At 47.2% G+C, this 22,300-nt stretch overlaps 1 protein-coding gene across 1 annotated transcript in view; it reads right to left on the bottom strand.

Annotated features, from left to right (window-relative positions):
* Window positions 1-243: 243 nt before the first annotated feature.
* Window positions 244-22,300, bottom strand: part of LOC144175493 (uncharacterized) — a 79,255-nt gene continuing 57,198 nt past the window's right edge. The window contains exons 6-9 of the mRNA XM_077704574.1: window positions 17,683-17,967; window positions 13,622-13,766; window positions 2,023-2,292; window positions 244-399 (exon numbers count right to left, since the gene is read on the bottom strand). Of these exons, the coding sequence (XP_077560700.1) occupies window positions 272-399; window positions 2,023-2,292; window positions 13,622-13,766; window positions 17,683-17,967 (828 nt within the window). The 3' untranslated portion in view covers window positions 244-271. The remainder of the gene's footprint in view (window positions 400-2,022; window positions 2,293-13,621; window positions 13,767-17,682; window positions 17,968-22,300) is intronic.

Raw genomic sequence — 22,300 nt, 5'->3', positions numbered from 1 at the left:
TGTTGCTATTATAAATTTCAAATGGAGTACTGTCTTGCATCGAAGGCACAGCCAGGCGTTAGAATTAGCCGCTGGTTTTTTTAAGTTTAAACGTAATGTCAAGTGGTCGTAGGCAGGTCTTCAAGGGTAAAGTCGATCGTGGACAACTATTTAGCAATCACTTGATACCTTTGCTGTTGCAACACTATTTTTTCTAGCATCAATTCTAGAGAAGGAAAAACACAGAAAAGAAAATATGGCTGCTGTGCAGTATTTTTGCCTAATTAGGTTGTCAATTTTGTTGCCCTCCTCCAAGTAAACGAGCCAAAGCTGTCCGGTTGACTTTGGAACTTTCCGTTTTTGGGAGCGAGTCCACAAAGAAGACGCCACCGTACAGGTGCTTCTGCACTGAGAGGTTGGCTGAAAAGAAAACCATGAAAAATATTACAGGCAGGGGGTAGAAATTTGGTATTATTTAGAGCTCTGCGACTGAGTGCAAAGTCACAGGTGCCAAGCAGCGAAACGCATTTGTGCTGTCTGCTGTAGCCGACCAGCCGTTTTACAGAGAAACACTACCTAAAACTGTCTCCTTGTGAACTCATGGACAGTATAAAACACCAGTTTACGTTTATTTTAACGCCGATTTTAAGCATTAAGGTGTCATGCTTTTCAAGTGTGTATTTCAGAACACAAGATCACCGCCAAAAATTGAATAATAAAAAAATGTATTGAAAATTTTAAGCAGGTTGCGCATGTGTTAAGTAGTGATAGGTCTATGTTACGTCATATCGAGGTTGTTAGATTTTGATACTTCAATATCGGTCAGCGTGCTTGGAGGCGAAGACCAGCCTGCTTGGAGGTGAAGACCAAATCAGAATTAGACTACATAGCTCACTGCGTGGAGTTATGCAATCGCCATGGGGGTATAGAACTGGGATAACAAGCTGCATAAAAAAACCATTTACAATATACACTGCGGAAAGTGGCTAAATAGCGCTTTTATTTACCGCAGTTATTAGGGTGGCTTTTGGCAGCCTCTAAGCAAAGGATGCACCAACAGGTCACTTGCTAACTACCCTTCGGAGCCCTTCACCCCAATAAAGATGGCGGTTATTACGCCACGGCAGCTTGCCAAATCAGTGTGCTCAAGACCTGGAGCGTGGCTATGCACACGACGAAGACGAAGACAGGGAAGCATCCCTAAAACAGCGAGTACTCTGGGAACTTCTTTAGCGCTACCGAATATCCTCTGACACATCTCAGACCACCGGATTCCTGTGACTCTCTCCAAAACAAGAGGGCATGTACGTCATAAATTCTGTAAACTTGTCCTTGTGGAGTGTAACGTACAGGTGGCACATGTTCGGCCCAAAAACACACCGCAGCAGCCGCTGAGTGTGTAGGATCGTTTACCAAGAAGACCTTTTATCAGCGTTGTATATGAAAACGCCGGAACAAACTACAGTGGAACTTTCTTCATTTTATCAGATTTGTGCAAGCAGCGACTTCAACAGCACGCTCGTGTCTTAACGAGTATCGGAGTTTGTAACAAACATGCGAACGGGTCGGGAATAAGTTGATAATTGTTTCACAAAATGCAATACTCGTCGCTGAAGAAAACTCGATAGTGTAACGGCCACATCTCGAATCTTTAGTTGTACCTAAAAGATTTAACAGGGTGAATCGTAAAAACGGCAGCTTAAATGCGATTTGCGCACTCTCTCTCTGCAGCGATTACTTTGTTATATAAAAGAACTATTTGCGGTGATGTATTCATTATGAACCAGGTTTCTTCACGGAGGGTAAAATTGTGAAGAACGATTCGGTTTACTGCTCAGTGTTTTCTTTTGTCTCAAAAGTGCTGCTCTGCGCGCTAAGTGTATTTGTTTGCCAAGTGTTTGCAACGACAACTGATAGAACAACGTCAGTCATCAAGTGGCAGCTGCACAGTCGTTTAAAAAATACGGAGATTGAAGTTTATAAATGCCTTTCTAGTCCCGCTTATTAAAAAACCAAAAAATGAGGAGGGTTTGTATAGTTTACCTGCCACAGTGGTCTTGATCATTTCAGCCATTTCAGGGCGATCTTGATGCCTTCCTTGCTCCGTGAGAACGACGGCCGCTGCTGCTGCCTCCTCGTACTCGTCGTGGGGCAGACCCACGACCGACACTTCCGCTATCTCATCACCGTGCATCTGCAGCAGCAGTTCTTCTAGCTCAGCTGGAACCACCTGGTTGCCCATGCACTTGATCATTTGCTTCAACCTTTCGGCGAAGTGAAGCCGCCCATCTTCATCATAGTAGCCAGCATCCCCTGCATTTTTCCCAAGATTGTTTAAAGATCGACTAAGCCTTTTTTCACGTCGCTACTAAATCCACCTTAACCCAGCGTGTCTTGTTATAATCTGACCGTTTTGAAAAACATGCGATGTTGACAGATGCAGGATTTCGTACTGATACACAAGCGCGATGTTTCCCTACGATGATTCATCGCCTTCGTAAGTTCTACAACAAAGGTAAAGAAATAAGGAGCTCCCGTAAACAAAGTGGCTACGATGTATTGCTTAAAACAAAAATTGTAACAATTGAGTCTGTCAGCCTCAAACTTCCGCCTTCGGCCCGTATGAATATTCTGGGCTGCTGAGGAGTATTCTCTGCTCTACTTAGCTCTACACTCTTAGCCAAAAGGGATCAACAGGGGAGTGCCATTGCTCCTTTGGGGGACTAACTGCGTTGCCACAACCACTAGTACCCTACGGTAGTAAATGCTAAGGCACGAATGGTTACTCCTCAAACCGTTCATCCTTTACGGACGAACGCTTGTTCCGTTCCGTTACACCCCCCTTAACCTCGGAGGTGAGCTACTAGCGCCGAACAAAAATACGCCCTGGCGGGGAATCAAACCATCGCCTTTCGCAACACCAACCAGACGCGCTACCGACTATACCACAAGGCAAGGTGGAGGAGGGGGCAGAAAATGGGTACTCGAGTTCAAAACGTTTGTACTATGAAGTTGACGTCGTTGCGTTTATTGCTGGCGTCGTAATTACTAGCGATGCAACTGCTTGATATTTCCGCGCTGCTAACTGTAGACGTTATTGCTGACCTTCCACTGCAATGACACGCTCAAAAGCGTAGTTTTTCCTTGTAAAAGAAAGGAAAACCAACCGCCACCGTCGCGGCAGGAGGCTGAGCGTTCTAGCGATGCAACCGCTTCGGCAAAAATTTACAATTTCGTAATGTTCGCTACTTTTCCCAGATTTCTTTGATCTCATATGTGCGAGATCATGGTTGTCTGTGCGACAGAAATAATAGGGGTACAGGGCTGATGTTCCTGCATGGACGAAACAAATTGCGGTGCTGCAGACTTCAGCTAGCCCTGGTAGATGAGACGGGAAAATGCAGCCGGGTCTTACGGTTGTTGAGGCATTATCATTGATTTTGTAGGAAAGGCATTTATGCCCCGCTAATAAAATCTAGGAGCAAAGCGCTTACCTGTGGTGTGCGCTTACGATTTCCCGTTGTTGTCGTCGTTGTTGACATTTGTCAACTGGTATAGACATGTGCATTCACTACACTTAGTGAGTAAGGTTAACAATTTTTTACTGATACCTGCCCCACTGTGTCATGTGCGCAGAGTTTTTCATTTACTTGTATTATCGCTCGCGAGCCCTATGTGCATGACAATTCGTAGTAACGTGAACAAAATGCATTGGTGATATCACACATCGCCGCTCCGTGCCGCGAGCCGCCTCCTCACTTAGACAAGGCGCTTTTTGTTATTTTTAAAACTAAAATGTGTTCGTAAGATACCATATGAAAGATTCTGTATTGGCAGCTACGTTTGTTTGGAAATTATGAAACTCAACAGAGAAATGCGGCAGCAGTCGGTCGTATAGCAGCGACCCCAGGGGCAGTAACTGCTCGGCGTTTTCTTCTCCCGTTGCTCCGTAGATCGACGGGGACGAACAGTTACTCCGCCAATTATGTACACGGCACGCACGCTCCCACAGTTACTCCTCTTGGGGAGAACGGTCGCTCGCGAGGACTAAGACCTGTAGTTAGTCCTTTTTTCGTCCTTTTTGGCTAAGAGTGTAGCGCTCACGACAATTTGAACAATGCAAAAAGAGCTTTATGATACGTATATCGTCTACTGAATGTGGGTGAGAAACATTCACTCACATGCGGAGAATAGTAACACATTTTGAGAAACAGGGAACCAATCTGGGGGATTTCTTGTTGAGAAATAAAGGCGCCAGTGATTACCGATATCAGGCGTTTTACAGTCAGCCCTAGACAGAAATTCCTCCATAACACTACTCGCGGTTTTTCTTGGCTGATAATAACGCTTCTCATACTATATTACGCCACGTATCTCCCCAATACAATCAGCAGCCGCCATTTTGTCCGTGACAGATATCGAAGGACCCATCATCGTGTGCTCTAACAGCAATAATTTTCCTTAATGGCCGATGCCTAAAACAATGTCTTCCGGAAGCACTTCTCACAGCTAGTATGTGTATGCCAAGGTTCACCAGGTTTCGGCCGGCGGCCACAGTGTACACATAGGTGTGTTTTCAGCATGCGAAAGAACTCTGTAAACATTTTATGTTCGCGTGGCTTCCATATTTCGTTATCAGGCTGCCATATTGCCCCTGAAAAATGCATCCCCTGCAATGGGTTTGCGTTATATGAGAAGGTGGCCTTAGGGGGATTTATGTATGCTTTGTATTTGTCAACTGGTTTTCAGCAATAAATTTCTCGCAAATGAAGCATAGCCATGTACACGGGAAATACGGTTACACCATCACTTTACTACAGTCCACGCTTCCTGAGTCGTCGTTACTCTTCGCCAAGCATGCGGCTCCCTGCCTAAACATTGTGCAGTGCCGCAGGCTATTCCAATGCCACTTGCCTGGTTTACTATAGCCTCAACCATAATTGGTGATGCTGCGCTTTAACAGAACATTAATGACTACCCACGAATCATGTGTACCCTGAGCTTGAGAGGGATAGGTCTCACCACTGTTATTATATTTCAACATTTTAAAACCCCAATATAGTAAACCCACCAAAGGTAACTCCACCACAGGGGAAGTATTGGGAAGGACGCGAAACTTGGCGTGATCAGAGTAAAAAAATATTTTGTTGTATCATCTTCCTCTATACATCATCAAAAACGTGAATGCACTGCTCTTTTATTCTCATTTTAATGTATTAGGCTAAGCAGCTGGCCCATCCCTTCAGTTTAGGAACATGAGCTTTGCAATAAGTCAAGGAGACTGACATCACTGCCATAAAAACTGGATATCTTCATCCTAATAATGCTCCCTAATTTATTTTAATCTTTAGGGCCCACTTTTCTTTTTCATTTATTACAAGCGCCCTCTATTATCACCAGGGGCCGCTGCCTTAATCTTAGCAGCGGGTGGCCTCGGCAGATATGACGAGCCACGCGCCAGAGAAGAACCACAGTTTCTGCGTCGCTCTGCCGTATCGTATGAGCGCTCCTAGGTTCGCGGACTACTCTTCTTGTTGATTCTCATGTGTAAATAAATGTTGGCCCTGACGCACAACCACATCGGCGCATCAGTTAGTCCATGACAACGCACGTAGACACCATGTGGCTTCGCTTCATCTGCCTGTTTCCGCCTTTCCCGGTGCTAGAGTTTCCTTACCACCAAGCCTGGTTCCTAAAAATAGACGGGCGCTTTGGAACTTGCTGCATAGATTCGTACACCGAACGTTACTGGCTCACCACTGCCGTGGGTCCAGGCAATCTACTCTGTGAGCTCCGAGAACACAGAGAGCTGCCCTATGAAGTTATCTAGGTATGGGTGATGATCCTCGTCGGCACACTCGTTCCGGCAAAAATGACACTGCATCCCCCCGTGCTGTTGTCCTTTCGCAGCAATACAGCACGATGAAATTGGTACAGCACTGACTGGCTTGCAGCAGTTTGTTATACGAAGGGCAAACGAAGTCAGTTGTAAACACTACAACGACTATATTTTATCCCGCGTGCCGCTGTGTCCACGTGCATTAGAATTTGTGCGGAAGTCTCACGGCACCACCGCGCGAGCGGCTTCCACTGATGGGCCCTTTCCCTTCCTCTCCTGTCTGCTGCCGGCTAGACGAGAAGAATGCTGCTTGTGTGGGAGACGCTACGCAGCGACGCCATCGCCTGTGCAATGCGGGGTCATTCCCTCTTTCTTTTCAACAGCCACCTTCCGCGGGAACTCTTACATTGTTGTCTGCCCGACTGAGTTTGCCTCGGTCATCGTGAGGTTCGGACATGTTCTTTTACATGCAAAGCATCTCTTAGTCGACCCTGCGCCGTCCGTCGGCGTCCGGCTTCCGCACCTCTCCTGCTTGTCCCCCTCTCCACGCCAGCTGTGATAACGCCGCTCTCCTCCTCGACGCACGGCTCGTATCGTGCCGGCTGAGGAAGACACCTTCAACACTGTCGCTCCAGGAGCCCTTAAAGGGGAAGCGTGTTAGTCTCGTGACGACCAAGGGAGATACCGGCGACAGTGTCACTCGAAAAGCCATCTCATGGTCTGGGCTATGTCACTCCCTTGTTGTTGCGCCGTCCACATCCCCACTGCGCATGTGCGTCTCTCCTTCATTCTCCTCTTTTCCAGCTATATAAAAGCAGCTGCGCGCGCTGCGCGGCGTCCAGTCTGCTCCGAGACACCGCCTGTGCCGGTTCTGCTCCGGCGTGGAATCTACACGGAACCCCCATGCTTTGCATCACCACATAGTTCTCTTCGGAAAGATGGTGTAATTTTTTTCGCCGCTTCGCAGCCGGAGTGGTTCGCGATTTTGCCGGCCACACGTCGCGGGCCATGGGTGTTCGTTTTTCGGGAGGTGGGTGCTCTGCTGCGTCGGGCCATCGAGCGCAAGCTCCCGCTTGCCAGCACCCACTCGTCCGCTCGGGCGTTCACCCAGCAAGCTCTCCAGACTTCGGACCACCGTACACAGTTCGTCACTACGCAGCCTCACCTCTACGCTTGAGCATTCCCTTCGAGAACCCCTGCCGGGCGCAGCATGACGCCAGGTTGCTATGTTTGTGAACGGTTTTGTACGCCGTGGTGCCTGTCGCAGCGGCAACTCTTCTTCTTTATTCCTGCCTTTCACTCTCCTATCGCTTTTTATTCCCGTTCCCTTGGCCCTCAGGGCTGGATAAATTGTCGATACCCTACGTCAAACAGTTTGGGGCCCTTTTCTCCCACTTATCCCCCCCAAAAGAACCCGACATCGAGAAACCCGGCTGACTCATTGCGCCGCAGCCATCTGCTCGTGGAGGGGCTCTTTCCTTCTCTCTTTTAGAAAACCGCTCCAGCAATTCTCCTTTCCCTCGTCGGGGTACCAGTCCAACGTCTCTTCTCCTCTCCTTCATCAGCCGACATCCCGAGCTCTACAAAATTGGTGACCCGGACAACGCTGTAACAAGCACGACGCGATGACCTCCGACGGCCACACTGCGGCATCCACGCTTGAAATCTTGGACATGGAAGTGAAGCTACCAAATATTTAGCCCAAAAACCGAAGAGTTTGGTAGAGCCAAGTTCATGTCCGGTTCCAGCTGCGGGATATCACGTAGCAGTCGACGAAGTACCTGCACGCCGTCACCGCCCAGCGGCATGAAATCCCCGTCGTTATCGACTACATCTTGCTATCACCCCCCTCACAAGATGGATACCATACCCTCAAAAATAGGGTGCCAGATCGTTTGGAGCCACATGAAGAAAGCAGACTTCAGCAGCTCTTAGCCAGGGAAAAGCTGGGCAAGCAATGACCAAAAACTGGGCGACCTTGACTTCGAGGTGCTGCCGAGGCTCAGCGAGAGGACACTGGGTTGACGAGACTGATAGGTGCGGCCTCATCACTCGTGCTTTCTGAAGTTACACTTCCCTGCGCCCATAGCTAGATAACCTGCGGTACATCTCAGGGAAGAACACAAGCTTTCGCCTCACTGAATTTTCGCCGAGTGGCATTCAACATGTTCAATTTTATTGGCTACCCGGCTTGTCCGTGCCATACTGCAGCTTATAAGAGAACGCTTCGTTTGGCACTTGGAGATATAACACGTGTGAGCAGGTGAAGGTGACTCGTCGCGCTCGGGTTGAGGTACAAGAATTTCGAACTCCTTAGTCGCGCTTTAACCACGTTCACCGCGATCTGCTCGGACGACTACCGCAGTGCCAAGGTTTTAGGTACCTGCTCACATGCATCGACTGGTGCAGCCGATGACTACCAATTGCGGACATATGAATTGAGGCCGTCGCGCAGGCCTTTATTCACACGTGGGTGGCACGCTTCGGCTATCCCGCCGGCATAAAAAACTGACCGTGGACAGCAATTGTAACCCTCTCCAGCAGCAGCCTGCAGCATAAAACCGCCTACCACTCCGCCAGTACGGCAAGGTTTCAGCGTTACACAGGCAACTAATAGCTACACTCACAGCGAAACTCGATCGACAGCACAAGGTGGAGAAGCTCCCTTTTGTTCTTGCTGGCGTCCGCTCAACGGTAAATGAGTATGTTGGCTTCAGCGCACCGTAAGTGGTGTGCAGCTCAACAGTGCGCCTCCCTGGGGAATTCTTTTTCGACCAGACGCTTTCTGCACACGCCCCCTCTTTCAACATGGAGGGCAGCGCGCATAGCTTGCGCAACTCAGGCCAACAGCACCTCGCACCGCTTGCGATGGAAGCTTCTCACAGATTATGACAATGGACGTGCGTTGCAAGCGAGAAGTCGACACCGTGGACCGAGACAAGCCGGCTCCTAGTGAGGCTTCTGTTCATGATGTCGTACGTACGTTTTCAGTGATAACCAGTGACGTTTTGACGACTCCGACCTTTCTCCATTCAGCCCTTAACTGCCGCGTTTTTTTAAAAGATCCGTGGTAAAGGGGAGCATCAGAAGCGGAAGTCTCATGACACCACTGCGCGAGTGGCTACCATCGAGGGGACCTTTCCGTTTCTCTCCTGTCTTGCAACCGCTTGTCGCGAACAGTGCTCCGTTTGTAGGGTACTACCTAGCGACGCTGTCGCCTGCTCACATGCAGGGTCATTTCATAATTCTTTTGAATGGTCGCCTATCGCGGGGACGTTACTTCGTTGTCCGGGCGACTCCTGGCAGTGCGGCCGTCTACTGGCTGAACGCATCTTTCCATCTCTCTTTTAGGAGAATGCGATAACCCTTCTCCTTTTTGTAGTCGGGGGACCCACTCGGCGTACTCCTGTTTTAAAAATAAACAGTCCTGCCTTGAAGCTGCGAAACAGCACAACGTCTGTTGTCTCGTCCGATTCAGCAGCCGACAACACGAGCTGTTATAATTAATAACATTCCTGGGCAGGTTCAGTTCATGTGTGTGAATTAAAAGCTACTGCCTGCACCTGTGTTGACGAATGCCTGCGAAATACGGGTCTATCCTTCCCCAGATTCACTACGCTACTTTTCGTACTTTGGTTACCCTAAAGGATATAACAGGTTAGTTTATCTCAATCTCAACAATTTACTTTGATCAGCCTTCATTCCTTTCAACCCACCACAATCTATTATCGTGTTACTCCATTATTTTTGTATTCCCATTATTATACCTTAATCCATCTAACAAAATGGTAGTAACTGAAATATATCCTACGTTATTGCCCATTATTTCGTTCCTAATCCTCCTAATTCTATCTCAATCCACCTTATTCACACTATAAACGTAATAATGCACCTCATTCCACCCTAATATTATTCATAATTATTTATCTTTAATCGTTTTATTTGCTTCATTTTTCGCATTGTGTGTATTTATATGCAATATACAATTGACCTCTCAAACATTGCTTTTTTTGTAAACCGCACATTCACATAACCAAGGTATTCTGTCTATGCGAAATAACTTTTATTTTGTCATTTCAAGTAAACTACCCCTTCTGTAAAATACCCTGGCATTCATTAAACTGGTATTTGTAGATAAATAGGCTCACTCTAATCTCACCCTATCACAATCATTATTAAGCTCTAATCAATCATTATTTATAGGCATACATCCGCACGGCGAGAAGCAATGAGTGTATGTGATAGCTGATCAATGGAGCCAGAGCCCCACCGCGTTCTTCGATTGCACGGTTCTTCCCGCTGAAGTAGTCTTTTTCTTATGTCATTGATGTTGACTCCCAGGACGACGGTCCCTTCTTGCGTCTGATGCTCGCGTTTGATGAAACATGTAAGGCTTTCACCTTAACGATGATAACGCTGAGTACGCATGTGACTTGCTCTGTAAATGGTGCACTTTCCTTTACACAAGAAGCCCCATTCATGCTCGCCTGCAAACCTCTTTCTCTTTGTGTGGTAACGGGCTAAGTTTGCAGGAGACCAAAGATCCATGACCAAACTGTACACCGTTATCCTGAGACGAACTTGACACATAATTACTGCACTATAGAGACAGCATAGGTATCGCCTAAATGTGGCCCAGTAAGAATTGCCCCAGCGCGGACTTTGATGTGCTGTCTTCTGGAAGACATTTTGCCAAGCCAACTAGTTATATTTGACTGATGCCATCAGTCTTGAAAAAACAGCGTTACATCACAGTCACCCCTTCCTATTTTTCCATTGAACTATCTAGGGCATTCACGAATGTTTCAGTAAGAAGCTTTGTGTCCACCTAAATATTTACTGAAGAACATTCGCCCACGCGACTGCCATGGTTCCAACGAATGCATAATGGTATAATAGCGCCCAAGATTACATCCTTTGAAACGTAGATATGGGCCTCGTGCACTGCAGTTTCAAATAAACATGTGGGCCACCTGGGAGCGGCGGCGGAATTTTTTCTGAAGAACAAAATAAACATATACAGCAGTTCGCTACGCGGCTTAATTTAAACAACAACCGCAAAATAAGTATACAACAATTACCACGTTTTTTTTTAATTCACAGTTGCTATAATAATAGAAATATTACGCTGGCGAGTTGTGCGGGAATACAAGCCGAAATAATTTAGAGAGCGCCTCTTCTCCAATAAAAGCAGACGACAGTACACGAATCAGCTGCCTGCGACGCCGACGTTCACGAAGCACATAGTAGCCGAAAAGAAATAAAAAGAACAGATCCATAAATGCATTTCCGTATGTGCACGCTACTTCGCGTAAGACCGCTGCAAAAAAAAATGCCGTGTATCCAGGGCATATTTTTGTAGCGCCTCAAATAGCCTTTGGTGTGCGCGCACCTGTGCACACATGAGAAAATACATGGAACAACCCACGGATATGCATGCTTGAATTGTAGGTAGTCATACCAGCAAAATATGAAGCTTTAAAATGAAAACAGAAACGTAAATATTCACGCTACACTGCGAAAAAACCGTAAACAGATGGACACACACCAGCACAATTCGGAGACTCGCATCTACACTTTCATTGAAAGGACTCTCAAATATCTCAAACATGTACAACTTGTAGTTTGCGTTTGAAAAGCGAGTTCAAGTTGGGCTTGTTGCGCAAAATATTCTTGCTGACAAAGATAACTTGCACCAGCACAACTATTCACGCTGGCATGTAGTCATGCCAGCGTAGTCACACAATCATCACGTACAACGCTGTCAGCTTTGAAACAATCTCCATTATTCAAAATGGTCTTATTTTATCAAGGGCACTCCGAATGCGACAGGAATCATTCGTGCACAATTAAAGCTCCTGTTGTTCGATCTACTATATCTGTGCCCGCGTCTATGTCGAGCGATAAACAAGGTAAATAAACATTCAGATGCTTTCATGAAAGCCTCGTCTCGCGCATCTACGTCCAAAGGTATTCGCATATTAAGTACGCATTTATAAACCTATGAAAGCACTTCAAAAAGTATTGCGATATTTTCATAAGCCCATCCAACGAACTCATCGTAGTTTCAGCAGTTTGAGGAAGAGTTTACTCAAGCAGTTGGCATTTTCAAATACCTGCATCTACAAACCTGAATCTTCGGGTTCTTGAAGCCGCTTATCCATGGTGTCGCAATATACACACAAACCTTCGCCGCAATTTCGCACACACAACTCATCAAATCACTTCCTGACATGTACAAGGCACAGTGGAGTGTATACACGGGAGAAATTCGCTTCTGCAAGCACCATGAAGTCGCGTAGTCGGTCTTCTCCCCACAATAAGCTGTCCGCCAACTGCTTGGTTATGCCAGCAGTTCTAACCCAGCCGTACTGATCTAATAAAACAAATCCACCAAAGCGACCACAGCAACCAAGGCGTTGCTGGCGTCGTTGGGACGTTATGCCGTTATTTCATGCTCTTCGGGGGCCGGCGGCACCACAAACCATTTTTCACTCGTGGAGCGGTCACACCCTCCCTCACACATACATTATCGCTTCCGGGAGGCGATACACACACAGACGCACACTCCTGCCACGGCCCCTCGATCAAGCGCACGCAAGGTGCGCTTGATCGAGGGGCCGTGCTCCTGCACTCCTCTCGTTCTCTTGGTAACATCGCGGGCTTCCGTCGTTTTAATTTTATCTTTTATTTGGGCGGCGCTGCTGGTGTTCAGTGGAAGCAGTTGCGAAATGACAGGGATTGTCTCGGCTGCGCGGAGCGGAGACAAACCCGCGCTTGTTTAGAACTGTTTTTTGTGTGATGCATCGCTTTCCTGTCGCCTTTGCGAACCATATTCTATTTATTAAAGTACCATTTGGCTGTTTGCATCGCATGGTTACAGAATAGCGGTAATTTCTTCTTTCTCTTCTAATAATCGTACTGCGCGGAATACTATCCACCGGACGTCGTTTGCTCACGAACTTCAGAAATAATGCCTCCGTTGCCCGCAAGAAGGCGCTGAACACAGCATATCAGTGGCGCCACCATAGAAGCGCACGAGGCCCATACTGATAATATTTGATGTGCTATTGTGTTGCATAAATACAAATTTTAATTCAGGGAAAAAAGAGCAACAAAGAAATTACCCACACCTGTCTGAAACCTTGGGTATTTACAACCTTTCACGGTAATGAGGTGATCGGAAATGCGTGCGTGTTGATTTTCACTTTCTCGAAAGTTTTAAATACCGATTTGGTCCATCTAAATCAGTTTCCCACCTCAACTGCGACCTTCGTAGCCTAGTGAAACAGTCGTGAGTGAAACAAAAAACCGTATTCTCAAACATGAGCTCTGTGTGCCGACTTTACGACAGACTCATCACAATTACCCTTATGGTAATGGAAATCTGTGGGTTTCCTCACCCGTAACATCCCGAAATATTGCGTTTGCTATAGAATGTCCTTGCTGCAACTGTTTTGCTAAAGAGCGCATTTTTATGTCACAGTTCTTTTGTTGTAACGTACGGAAGGCAAGCACTTAATTAGAGTGGGGTGGGAACTTGTTCGCAGATATAAAAAATATCACAGAGCATGCCAAGCCCTAACAGTGCAGGATTCATGCCTTACAGGGCCAGTCGAGCATGTACTAAGTTCACTCGAGATAACGGTGTGTCTGGGTGACTATCGTAACAGTGAAGACAATTTTCGATCCAAACTGAATCTTCATCTTCCAATGTTGTGCAAACTACAAAACAAGCAAAACTGCGTTGCGTAAAACCGTTGCACTTTTTTTGTGCAATTGTGCTCTTGTTGGATCTAATACCTGATTTCATCCAGCCTTCTTTATCGAAGAGATCAGCCGTCTCTTTGGGTCTGTTGTGGTACCCTTTCACCATTGCAGCGCTTTGGAAGCAGATCTCTCCAATCTGGTTGGGGCCTAGCTTCTCGTGAGTTTTGGTGTTGACAACCTAATGAAGTAGAAAACGTTTAGGTTCGCTGTGGTAATAGCGACGAACAACTAGTGATAGAGTAAGGCCCCACTCTCAGGGTGACGGACGAGCACTGGAAAAAAAACTATTACTTTTAACAGTTCTCCCAATGCAAAAAATAGCCATTCACAACTGTCACCATATTTTGCAGCGTAGGCGTGTAAAGCCCAACACATTAGAGCAAGGAGGAAGGACGACGACCAGGACCGCCGTCGTTCTCCTTCGTGTTTAGTCTAATTTATTGCGCTTAACACGTTTACGATACTTATCACCTTCTAAAGAGGTCCCCTTTAACCAGTTAAAACTTGGGTTGTCTTTCTCCATATTCTTAAAAAGAGGTACAACGGTTGGTTGTTATTTCTACTAATAGCACCTAATGGAGAGGAAAATAATAAGGTCGTTTGAATAAAAAGACAAATAGTTAGGCGCAAATTTCTTTCCGTATTTCGACGTTGCGGTACGGCACAGAAAACAAACCATGGAAGGCGATGTATTTACACTATTTACAAAATGTCGACAATGAAGGAGCCCGCGGAGGATGTGTTTCCCGCGCAGTTTCCTTTGCAACTGGAGGTTAAGCCCAAAGCTCCCAGCTTCTTTTCGCTACGTTTTCAAGTGATTCTCCTAACATTATTACGGCTGCTCCAGAGCTTTTCTGGGGAAACTGGATTCCCTTCGGTCAACCTTTTCTCCGCGTTCATGAATGTATACTCTACCACACTCTTTTGTATCGAAGATGAAGTTTTCCTTTCCGTAGAAACCTTTTTTTCTGCTGTATCAGGAAAATAGTAGTAGCAAGAAAAGAAATACAATACGCCGTAAATCCTAAGAGGCGTGTACAGGTAATCCGCAGGATAATTATCACGGAACTAAGTACTTGTGCCGTGAATGACCTTAGGTGCTATGTTAAATAAACCAAGCCAATATTGTACTATGATTTAGTTTTAGAAGCTTCAACTAATAAGTAGAAGCATATCACAGAAGTGAAGGAAAATGTCTGAGCACACAGAGTACAATAAATTGGCGGTATAAATTTAGCTGCCCAAGCTGCACAGCGGCATTTCTTAGTAACTAGCAGAAATGGTTAGCCAGTGCTACAACGGCTACTATTACAACAGCAGCCCTGCATATCCGGACAGAAGCAACGACACATTATCTCCTCTTTTTTTCTAAATTAGTCCTTTACCGGACCGGATTCACTGATTTGTGGGTGTTAAACACATTGTGGCTCCACTCAAGCCGGCTCCGTGAGACAGTTTTTTTTAGTCTGTTTACATGCTTCAAATCGCCCCTCTTCAAATTCAGTTTTTGAGCGTTTCCCTTTAGCTTTTCTAACATGTATTCCACACTGCACATATACTTAAAATTCGGGGGTGGTACCTTATGACCTTTATTTTAGTTATACCACCAGTACCCGTAAGTTTGCCTTTGCGTTGAATGCAGTTAAGTTGTAAAGGCCCTGCCAGGAGGGCCAGTGGATTCCTAGAGGGTATCCAATGAATGCTCATGGTTAAATTTCATAGCATTGTTCTGAAAAGACTGTGGTAATCCGGCAATAGTGGCGGGGGACAATCCCACGGGATGGACATGTGCCGGCTGAGGATGAGGAGGTGGCGCGAGAGGAGCGGGGATGGAACATGGCGGACTCGGCTGGGCTACGTGTGTGCAGCCGGATCGGCTGAGCAGTGGACCTTGGCGGAGCGGGACTCCAAGTAAAGGTGTGATCGAGGGGGCTCAGTGTCCTTCTGGGGAACCGCGGCCGGGTGCAAGAACCCCGGTACCACATTTGGCGCCCTGAACGTGGGGCCGGCCGTGGTTCCTAGGAAGGGCATTGTGGTCTTCTTCCTTGTTTTGGTGTTCCGCGGCAAATGTGACCGACAGCTCGCTGAAGATGCGGTCAGACACGATCGACCTGGCGGACCAGTCTCTGGTGGCGGACATCTCGGATGCCCTCAGCGAGAGGGACAAGGTCAAGTTCACTGTCCACACCAAGACGACGCTGTCGGACTTCCAGAAGCCGGAGTTCTCTGTGCTTCGGCAGCACGAGGAGTTCATCTGGCTCCATGACGCCCTGGAGGAGAGCGAGGACTACGCCGGGATGATCATTCCCCCGGCCCCTCCGCGGCCGGACTTCGACGCCTCGCGGGAGAAGCTCTAGAAGCTCGGCGAGGGCGAGGGCTCCATGACCAAGGAGGAGTTCGCCAAGATGAAGCAGGAGCTCGAGGCGGACAGCTGCTGACGACTGCGCCGGGCACCACCCCCGCAGAGCAAGGCCCGCGGACAGGACCTTGCCACGTTTGGACCTTCTGCAAGGACCCCCGGGTCTTAGGAGGCCACCTGTGGCACCGGTCTACTGCCATCCGGGCTGAGCCGTGGGAGTCCCTCGAGAGTGCCGACGCGACCCGCGGAGCAAGGCCCGCGGACAGGACCTTGCCACGTTTGGACCTTCTGCAAGGACCCCCGGGTCTTAGGAGGCCACCTGTGGCACCGGTCTACTGCCATCCGGGCTGAGCCGTGGGAGTCCCTCGAGAGTGCCGACGACTGCAGCCGAGGGCAGCCAGCGTCGGCCTTTTCTTCGGAGGGGGGAGAGTGTGGTAATCCGGCAATAGTGGCGGGGGACAATCCCACGGGATGGACATGTGCCGGCTGGAGATGAGGAGGTGGCGCGAGAGGAGCGGGGATGGAACATGGCGGACTCGGCTGGCCTACGTGTGTGCAGCCGGATCGGCTGAGCAGTGGACCTTGGCGGAGCGGGACTCCAAGTAAAGGTGTGATGGAGGGGGCTCAGTGTCCTTCTGGGGAACCGCGGCCGGGTGCAAGAACCCCGGTACCACAAGACATACAGGACGGTTGAACTGGAAAGAGCTTCAATAAATCAGTCCAACCAAAGGACTACCAAACAGTGCAGGACGCCTGAACTTCGTCCTTCTGTGCAGAACGCGACGTCGTTATCGTACTCGACGCTGAGTAAGTTCTGTAGTTTGTTTTTTGGGCACTGGTATTCGGCAGCTTACGACCATTCGTGAATAAGGATCCAGCGTGCAAGTACGCAAAACACTGCAGTACTCCCGTGAGTAAGTTCTGTAGTTTGTTTTTTGGGCACTGGTATTCGGCAGCTTACGACCATTCGTGAATAAGGATCCAGCGTGCAAGTACGCAAAACACTGCAGTACTCCCGTACTCACACTTCCTAGCGGCGCGCGCAGCGGGTGAACATACCGCTCTGGCCACACGGCAACTGATGTGGCAAGGCCATTCAATTATAGGGGCTTTAGCGTGGGCTGCTAGCAAACGCTACAGTATAGTTCGCTAAATGTTGATGCCCATGACTACGCCGGCATTTCTACGTTACGGGGCTCTTAAATGTTCTCTGCAACACTTTTGATAAACGCTCTCACTCTTTCCTTCGCGTCAGGAAGCAGTGCGAAACGTATAGCCAGCACTGAGCACCACTCCGCTTATATCCTTGTTGCCGGAGGTGCGCCTTCCGTTTGTGCTTTGTTTTTGTGGTTTTATTTTTGAACTGGCTATCGAATGCGTTCTTTGCTCGAACTGAGAGAAAGTCGTTTAATAACCGCTAGACCGATGTAATGACGGAATTCTAGCGGTAGAATAACGCAAAGAGCGGGAAAGAGAGAAAACGTACCATCTAGTTTCTAGGATATTTTATGGGAATTGAGCAGTAGGTACTTTGTGACCCCCTAATCTAAGCACTGGATTTGTTGGTGGACTGCCTTCTGCAACCATTTAGGATTTCGAAAGAAGTTGAAAAACCTGTTGCAGGGTCCCTTTAAGGTTACTCATCAAAATCGGCGCGAAGAAATCCGCTGGGGCTAGAAAAGCTCGATTTTAAATATAAAATAATTTTCTCCTTGAAATCGTGAATAAAGCTTACCTTAACTTTGACCGTTGCTGCCGGAAATCCAACGTCACTGCCACTGTCGCAATTTCCGCGCATTCGCGGTTGGGAAGAAACCAGGAAACACGCTTCCGTCATGCACAAGATGTTGGACAGGGTTTGCAGGCCTCCAAACGTTGAGCGGGCGGCGTTTGAGAGCCATTTTGTGAGCACAGATCCACCAATCCCTATATGCCTCACGGAAGGTAGGCTCCGCCCTGTACGACGCATCTCGCGGACGATTGCGTGGAATCGGGGCGGGATTGTAAACATCACAGTGGCCTATGTGTAGGAAAAAAGCAATGTATAGAACAATCGGTATCATGATTTGCATTAAATCGTCGTTTACATGGTTCCTCCAAGATTAAGCTTCTGGTTTATTGCTCATCAATATGAAAGGGAACACAGGAACGCATAGATAATACCTTCCGACCCAGCTACGCGTGATACGCAGCTGCCGCCGTCTGAAACGAAGTGGAAAGGCGGACACTGTTCTAACAACTGTTCCCATGCCCACAGGGCGTCTTATCTGCTGTCGGACGATACCATATTATCGGCGAGATGACGCAAGCGGCTGCTTTGTAGAAATCCCAGCCTGGTGGGAGTGCCAAAAGTTAGAGGAGGAGCGCCCTCCTTTCCCACTTTGGTTTTCACTGCGCCATCGGCGTATCGCTCCGAGTCTGTTTCGAGGCTGTTTGCCACGCGTTCTTGTGTTCCCTTTCATATTGCTCACAGTAGTACAGCAAGAGTAACCTGCTATCTCCCTGTTCTCTATTGACGCGTCATCAATTAACTTCTGTGTAACCACAATGAAGAGAGGAAGGAAAACTTTCGGTGGGGTAAAAAGCCACACACTGCGTTCCACGAATAAAAGGATCTCCTAAAGTGAGTCGCAATGTTGTATTGCCGACTTTTTCAACCATTTCGTAATAAGGACCGTTTACAAGTGCACCTGGTACTTTAACTCTTGTTAGGCGCCGTATGAAACAAATAATTGCAGCCATAGCGCAATCTTGAAGTAAATTCAGCCGCAGCTGGCATTGCATTTGAGGGCACATTATCGACTAATTCACCATTTTAGAGAAACTGTTCATTGAAAATTGAAAACTGATTACGCCATATAAGTTCTAGATTTATTACCCGTGGTGTGGGGCTTTCGCGAAACCACTATGTGGTAATACTAACCTTGAAAAATTTATTCCGACCGTGCAGAAGAGCACCTTTTTAAGCCATCGAACACCGCATAATGAGAATAAACAATGAAATCAAAATCCATATGCGCCTACAACACGACCGTCGCTAATTGCGTCTCCATAATACTCTCGGTTCTCCATAAAAGAGATTGCATTCTGTAAATTAGTAGTATTATTGGTACACCTGAAATTCGTTCATTGTTCTGTTTGTGGCCTACAACCGCCTGATTAGCAAGGGTTAGAATTGAATAAATTGTGTACCCGATTCTAATCTTTAAAATGTTCATAGGCTACACCCACGAACAAATCACAAAGCATGCACTTTCGTACAGAATTCAGGCACGTCTTAAGAATTGCAGACACGAAATTTTGATGTTACGTTTTTTTGCTGCTATGGCAGCCCATTAGCCAACAAATCATAGAATGGCAGGTTAGACGGTTGATCACAGCGTAAATATTCATTCACGGCGTCGTTTTCTTGTGTCAGTTTCGGTTTCGACTAAACGAACGCCCTGCGGTCGCCATGACAGGAGGGTGCACGTGTTGTCACCATTCTGGTCGCACCGCTGATTGTCTGGACGCGCGCGCGAGCTAGCGCATGCGCGCGCCAGGACAGGCCGAGGTCTTCACCATCCCCCCGCGCCCGGGCAGCATGACGTCAATCTGCTGACGGCTTGGGGTCCATCGCCTGCCACTTGAGCCCTGCCACCACCTGGGAACCTTGCAGTCAGTGGCAAACCTCTACCTGTGCTCAATCTGTCGCGCTTTTGTCCTGCGGGTAAGTTAGACGAGCAACTTGATTTATCTTTTTTTTCTTTTGCCTTTGCCGCTGACTTCCCATAAATTTTCACTCTCTGCGATGCCTGTTCGGAAACGTTGCAACAAATGGCAAATACTTGACCTGCGCTACCTCTACTGATTGCTACCATATTGGAAAGAACTGTTCAAATAATACTGATACCTAATTTGCAAAGATGTCGTCAGCAAAGCGTGGGGCTTGTGGATGTCAGGCATGCAAAACGCAGACAGAAAGACTGGGAACGGCCGCTTCCAAATCGGCTGATCCTTCTTGAGTCATGCTCTCTGCACTTCATGAAAAATTAGATGCTTTGAAGAACACCGTGGATGCTCTCACGGCGAAGCTTTGAGAGCTGTTGACGGTCAGAGATATTTGGGGGAAAGCTGGCTGAATCTTCAGGTGAAGTTCAGAAGTTTGCTCAACACCTCTTAAGTAAATACGACTCTGTACATTCTACAGTTACGGCTAATCATGCTCGAATATCTAAACTGCAACCGCAAGTAGTAGCAATTTCCAGCAATGTGGCAGGACATGCTGAACAGGCGCGCGAATCAATGAGTTGGAAGAATACAGCAGCGCGTGCAACTTTAAAATCCGTGGTTAACTTTACAAGGCTGACGAGGATCTAGTGTCCTTGGGAGACATGGCTAGCAGGCTTCTAATTGGAGACTTCACTCCCGACGTTATTAATGCCGTCTAGCGCTTGCCCAGTCGTGATGACAGTGTCGCGCCCATCGTTGTCCAGATGCGAAGTGTCTCCGCTGAGCAGAAATAGTTGAGCGCTAAAAAAGGTGTCACTGCACTGCGGCAGGAAGGCTCCTTTCCTCGCCTCTAATTCGACGAGAATTTGACCCGCATGAACAGGAACTTGTATTGGTTGGCCCGTGCCCGAGAAAAAGAGCCCAACTATAAGTTCGCGTGGACAAGACATTGCAAATTGCTGGCGAGGAAATCGGAGGGAGCGCCAGCTCTTCGTATCGCAATCAATCGGATCTGGAAAGGATTGTTTAAGTGTGGAGCACGCTGATGCTGTCGCGTTTTCTTCCTTTGGGGAAGCGCATACACTTTTTAAATTAAAAACGGTCAACCTTTTCGACTAGCACACGTCAATATTCGTAGTGTTCACAAGCAGTGGTATCATTTTTTGGCTCTAACATCTCCATATTCTTCATTTTTTTATGTTCTTGTCCTTATGGCAATATATGTGCCTTCGTTTCTTCCACCAAAGTATATCATGCCCGGTTTCTAGTCGTTCTCTCACACTCAACCTATTGTTAGAGGGCACGTGGCAGTATTTATAAAAGGTAACTGGCTGGTGTCGAAATGCAGTTTTACGTTTTTGCACGCTGAAGTGGTTGCCCTGCGCATGGCACTCCCGAGTTATCTTTGGTTTTAATATATGCTTACCGCTAACCTTGATGTAACGGTCGGTTGTTTTTAGAAAGGCTTGATTGTGCGCTAGAGTCCCTTGATCATGCAGACAAGATATGCATGGTTGGGGATATTGACATTAACACTCTTCGCCCAAACATAGCTCTTGTAGGCGATTACCTTGATGCTTTCTCTAAATACGGTCTGCAAAATGCTATTTCAAGCGAAATACCAGAAGAACTGGTTTGTGGTCGCTTAGTCTCATCATGGATACTCCACATAAACGTTCAGGTTGACAGACTTTGCGTAAAGTCGGTAATTGTTGAGTCTATGCTAGGCAATCATTAGTTTATCTATAGTTCGTTAACAATGGAGGCTGCTACACCACCTACTGCTTCTTGCAGAATACAAATCTAATTATTAGACCCAAAGGTCTTTGATAAACTAGTCAAACAACGTGATTGGCAAAACTTTGTTTTTACCACACCCCACAATACAATTTACGCTGACTTCGCTGCGCTGTTTACGACTTTAACCAACTAGCCACACGTGTTTTAACTATCTGGCAATGGAAATTGCGCAATAATTGGATGACTTATGAAATGCTGGCTGCAATAAAAGAAAAAGACATACTTTGGGCACAGCCAAAACAAGCCCCTAAGGCTGTAAAATTAAGATCAAAACTCAGGCAGTCCGAAAATCCAGTAAATGCTCTGATGCGCTTGGCTTAGCGAAAAGAAACTTCAGAAAGATGTTCGGACGCCCGTTCTGAGAGCAGGAAAACCTGGTCGTTGCTGAACTGTCTGAGAGGCAACAGTAAAGCGAATCATAATGACGATTTCTGTCCACGCACGTTTATTCAACCGGGCAAATTTCCACAGATAACTTTAACAAGTATTTTTTTCCCAAGTTACCCGTAGTGTTAGACAAAATGCACAGTCATGCTCCCGCTAAAAAGGTATCCTTAATTCGGCTTATCTTCCAGAAGATGAGCTCAGAACAATTATTTATGGTCTGAAACCAAACAATCAATGATCTGCGCAGACATTTTGCTACCATTAGGCACATTTTGTTAACTCTACTCAATTCTGTTATTACCAGTAGTGTCATTCCCATTATTATGAAAGCCGCGGTAGTGAGTCCACTGTTCAAAGCCGGCGTGCGCAACAAAATTGAAAACTATCGGCCCATTTCTGTATTATCATGCATCGGTAAACTGTTGGAAACCCATGTGTTGCGAACGATGACAAGT

The sequence above is a fragment of the Haemaphysalis longicornis genome, unplaced genomic scaffold (genome assembly GCF_048455015.1).
Source record: "Haemaphysalis longicornis isolate Haplotype H1 unplaced genomic scaffold, Haemaphysalis longicornis Haplotype H1 scaffold_3, whole genome shotgun sequence".
Lineage (NCBI taxonomy): Eukaryota > Metazoa > Arthropoda > Arachnida > Ixodida > Ixodidae > Haemaphysalis > Haemaphysalis longicornis.
The sequence above is the reverse complement of the archived record's forward strand: the minus strand, read 5'-3'. Positions and strand labels throughout refer to the sequence as shown.